The 4,361-nt window shown below is 28.9% G+C and overlaps 1 protein-coding gene across 1 annotated transcript; it reads left to right on the forward strand.

Annotated features, from left to right (window-relative positions):
* The first annotated feature begins 865 nt into the window (after positions 1-865).
* Positions 866-3,589, forward strand: LOC114191917 (copper transport protein ATX1-like). Its single transcript, XM_028081372.1, has 3 exons — positions 866-1,022; positions 2,330-2,405; positions 3,077-3,589. Exons 1-3 carry the CDS (start codon positions 1,011-1,013, stop codon positions 3,394-3,396), a joined length of 408 nt encoding a protein of 135 aa, XP_027937173.1. The 5' UTR covers positions 866-1,010; the 3' UTR covers positions 3,397-3,589.
* The last annotated feature ends 772 nt before the right edge of the window (positions 3,590-4,361 follow it).

Genomic DNA, 4,361 nt, shown 5'->3' on the forward strand with positions numbered 1-4,361 from the left:
GTTTCAAAGAAATTGACAAAAGGAAACTGTAACGTTCCTTGGGTTTTAAGTTTTTATAATTTTAAATATTTCTGTAGCAGTTTAAAACCGTTACTTCTGTTTTAAAATAAAAAGTATTTTAATTACTGTTTTTCTTTACAAAATGAAGTATTGTTTTTCTGACGTTTCTTCAATGATTAAAAGTACTAATTCTAAACAGCGAAAAAATCAAATTTGATCTTAATAAAATGTATACGATTAAATCACATATTTTAATTAAACAGTAATGAAATTGAATATAAACTAAAAGATAAAAGTCTAATTTAGTCAATTATAAAAACCTTTTAATAAATCATAAATAGAAGTACGAGACGCTAGAGAATAGTTTATCCGAAATTCCTTTCATACATACTTTATTTTTAAAGTGGTGTCGCATATATGCATCAAAATAAAGCAAATTAGGGAAAGAAAAAAAAAAAAACCTTAAGCAAGTTGAAAAATAATAAAATGTTGATTAAAGGTTTATTATGCACCCAAAAAGAAAAAAAAAACATCTTTATATAAAATTACAAACTTAAAACTTGAGTTTTATAAAATCATTCTATTAAAACATATAAAAAATCAATAGTTTATGTCATAACAATACTTTTTTTTTTCTGTTTTAGAAACGTATATTCATTTAACAACTAAAAAGGTATCAATTAAAAAAAAACATTAGAATAAATGTTCAAAAAAAAAAAAATCAACTATCCAAAAACTAGATTAAAACATTTGTAATTACTCTTGTAATGCACGTATAAAATAAAAGCAAGAATAATTACCAAACTGCAATGGCCCACCAAATTGGGTTGTGATGCGTGATAGTAGTGTTATGTCTTGCATTACACGCACTCTCATTGTGGGAAGTTTTTGGTTTTTTTGGCTATAAAGGCACCACTCTCCACAAACCTCTATATTCCATTACCACCCAGTTTTTGAATCTATTATTATTATTCCTTCTCTGTTTCTTCACTTTCTTCCATACAAAAACAATGTCTTCTCAGGTCCTCAACCCACTTCCTGTTTTTTCTTTTCTTTCCCTTTTCTATTTACTCAGTTTTCTTCTGCTTGATCATTATGATTCTTTTTTTATTTTATCTTTTTTGTTTCTGTTTGTCATATTTTTTCTTTGCATGGCTCTTTGTTCTTGGTGTTTGTGCTGAACTTGACGAGTTTCTGAGTTGGGAGATTATGTTTATGTTGATACCTTTTGTGTTTTGTTTATATAGTGATTGCTAACTTAGCAAGATTGGGTGGGGAGAGTGATTTTATTGCTTTATATTTAGGTAAAGCTGGAATCTTTTGTTTGAAATGTGATTGCCCATGAAATTTAATTCTAAAAAAGATATGATTTTGCTTCAAAGCTTTTGTTTTTCCTTCAGGTCAAGAATCCTAATAAGTATTGCAGTTTATTGGGTTTGCAATTTTGAGTTTCAATTTAGAGAAAGTTCAACATCTGCTCATAAGAATCCTTCTGACAAGTTGCAGATACATGCTTTTGTTGGTGAAGGGTGGTTAAAGTTGAAAGTGGTTTTGGTTGTTTTGTTCAGTTTAATTTAGTTTTCATGGATCTTCGGTTTCTCCTCAAATAGTTGCAGAACTTGTCCTCAGCGGTTGTATCTAACATATCTGATGTTCTCTTAACTTTTTATGATTTATTTTCTACAACTATTTGCTCCAATAAAGAATATAACTGCTAGATATAACTGCTAAAATTATAACGTTATCTCTTGCAATTTGCAAACAAACTGATTAAAATATAACTTCAAATCTAGTTTAAGAAAGTAACAATGGTTGGTTTTTCCTTGTTTGTTTAAAGTCTTAGTTTCTGGCCCCATTATATTAAAAATCTATTGCAAACATATTAAAAGCTGTGATTTTGTTTTTTGCTTAGTTTACACGATTGACTTTTAGTTGATTCTGACCGGCTTTGAATATGACTCCACTTTGGGAGTTCCTGTTGTTTATATTATTATATCTGAACCTTCAAACTCTAGTTTTATATCAGATCACATGTAATAAGATCACTGGCATCTCACTTTTACAGCATCAGTTAAAGGGATCATTCTTTTATGTGTTCACAGCACAAATTATAGTATATTAATCTCTTGTTCCTACCTTTGTGTTTGATGCCATTATATGCACAATTCCTCTGCATGTTCCATTTCTTTCCCTTTCTTAAATTGATCCAAGTTCATATTAGATTTAAGTTATGAGTTTGTTTCTTTCATATATGGTTGTTGGGGTTAAGATGAGATTAATTATTCTTTTATCTGCTCCTCCAATCTTAATTCTCTCATTATGGTTGCAGACTGTTGTCCTCAAAGTTGGTATGTCATGTCAGGGGTGTGCTGGAGCAGTGAATAGGGTTTTGGGAAAAATGGAAGGTATTTCTCATTCCTGCTAACTATTTGGTATTATCTGATACAAAATAAAAATGATCTAGTAGTTCTAACAGTGTAATATCTTGCATGTCTATTTTTTATGGCAGGGGATTGCCCTTTTCAATTTTTCATTCAAAATATCCTGCATGATTCGCAATCTAATTACCATAAGTATTTGTTTTAAAGTGTTTGTCAGCTGCTTTCTTTTATTCAGAAGCCCTGTTCTATTTCAGTCCTCTGTAAAATACTTCAAATGAGTGTAGTCATTTTTAATGGTAAGGACCTGAACTTCTGGTCAATCTCTGTCTTTCTAAAACTTGGCTTTCACTGTATGGCTGTAATTATATGATTGTTTTATTTTCCTGTTCACAATTGATATAAGACATCATTATCAATGCGAATCAGTTTCTTATCTGTATTTTAATATCTAATATGATGATTTCATTGATGCTTGAGACATGTTTGATGGAGTTTCAAAAGCTTTTTATTTTCCTAACTATCGTGTGACACTCAATGTGATGGAAATAACCCTTTTTTGGTACTTACATTATTCTGAGATGGATATGACAAGCAAAAGTTTTGTTCCATTCCATGTCCATTATTAGCTTTACCCTTCAAAATTTCTGCAATGTTATTATATCAAAATATAAAAATAATGGTGTTTATATGTATAGGTGTTGAGTCATTTGACATTGATATGAAGGAGCAGAAGGTGACAGTGAAGGGAAATGTACAACCAGATGAAGTTCTGCAAGCTGTTTCCAAAACTGGAAAGAAGACTGCATTCTGGGTGGATGAAGCACCACCTGAAAACAAACCTTCAGAAACTGCACCTGTTGCATCCTCAGCTGAAAATGATACCAAACCTTCAGAAACTGCACCTGTTGCATCCTCGGCTGAAAATGATACCAAACCTTCAGAACCTGCACCTGTTGCCTCAGCTGAGACTGAAAACAAGCCTTCAGAAACTGCTGCTATAGAAACTGTTGCCTAAGGCCTTTGTCCTTCTAGTTTTCTATGTGAAAGTAGGTCTGTTTTCAAATGCTACTTTTCATGCTTTCTGCTATATCAGCTGTTATATTTTGTGTGATGTTACTGATATATAATCTGCAATAACTCTTGGCCTGTGTTTCACATATCAGATACTTTTCAACCATCTTATAACTAAGGATTTCAACTTGTATTTCTCTTGGACTCTTCTTACTGTCTTCATTTTTTAATATAAAGAAAATGTATGTCACAGATAATTTTATCTCATTACTATTTTAAATTGTTTTATAAATGTCAATTTTAGTAAGTTTTATTATGATTATAAGGATATTATTTTTTATTAGATGATTTGAAATAGCAAGTCGAGAAATAATTTGAAATAGCAAGTGGATTCGTAAAAGAGTTGAATAGAGTTCACAACCAAACTTTTTAATAGATGATTTGGAAAAACAAATATAAATGAGCAGACAATCTTACAAACTAAGGTTTATGTTTAAAAGACATTTTATATAAAAGGAATTTTCGTATAATTATTTAATAGGTTGACAATCTACAAATATAATAGACGTATATAAAGAAAAGGTCATCTTTATTTAGTTATTTTTATGAAAATTTTAAAATGTTTCAATATAAAAAAAAAGAAATTATAAATAAGTAAAAAAAAATATTAGAAATTTAAGGCTTAAAAATTGAATTTATACAAGTTACTGTATTATAGAAAATATTTTTTAACTTTTGATAATTTTTTTATAATATGAGATAACACTTTTAAAATAACTTTCTATTTTTTATTATTTTATATTTCAAAATTACTTAAAAATATCACCTCAAATTATTATAAATCTTAAAAAAAATTATCAAAATTTAATTATAAAATTATCATCATCCATTGTCTTTGATTCTTTAAAATTTGCATATGAATTTCATTAGATATTTCTTGCGAGTATTAAATACAAGTCACAAGAAGGA

The sequence above is a fragment of the Vigna unguiculata genome, chromosome 7 (assembly GCF_004118075.2).
Source record: "Vigna unguiculata cultivar IT97K-499-35 chromosome 7, ASM411807v1, whole genome shotgun sequence".
NCBI lineage: Eukaryota > Viridiplantae > Streptophyta > Magnoliopsida > Fabales > Fabaceae > Vigna > Vigna unguiculata.

Coding starts and splice junctions, on each gene's coding strand:
- LOC114191917 (XM_028081372.1), top strand. Junction 2,406..3,076: donor GGTTTTGGGAAAAATGGAAG/GTATTTCTCATT, acceptor TTATATGTATAG/GTGTTGAGTCATTTGACATT.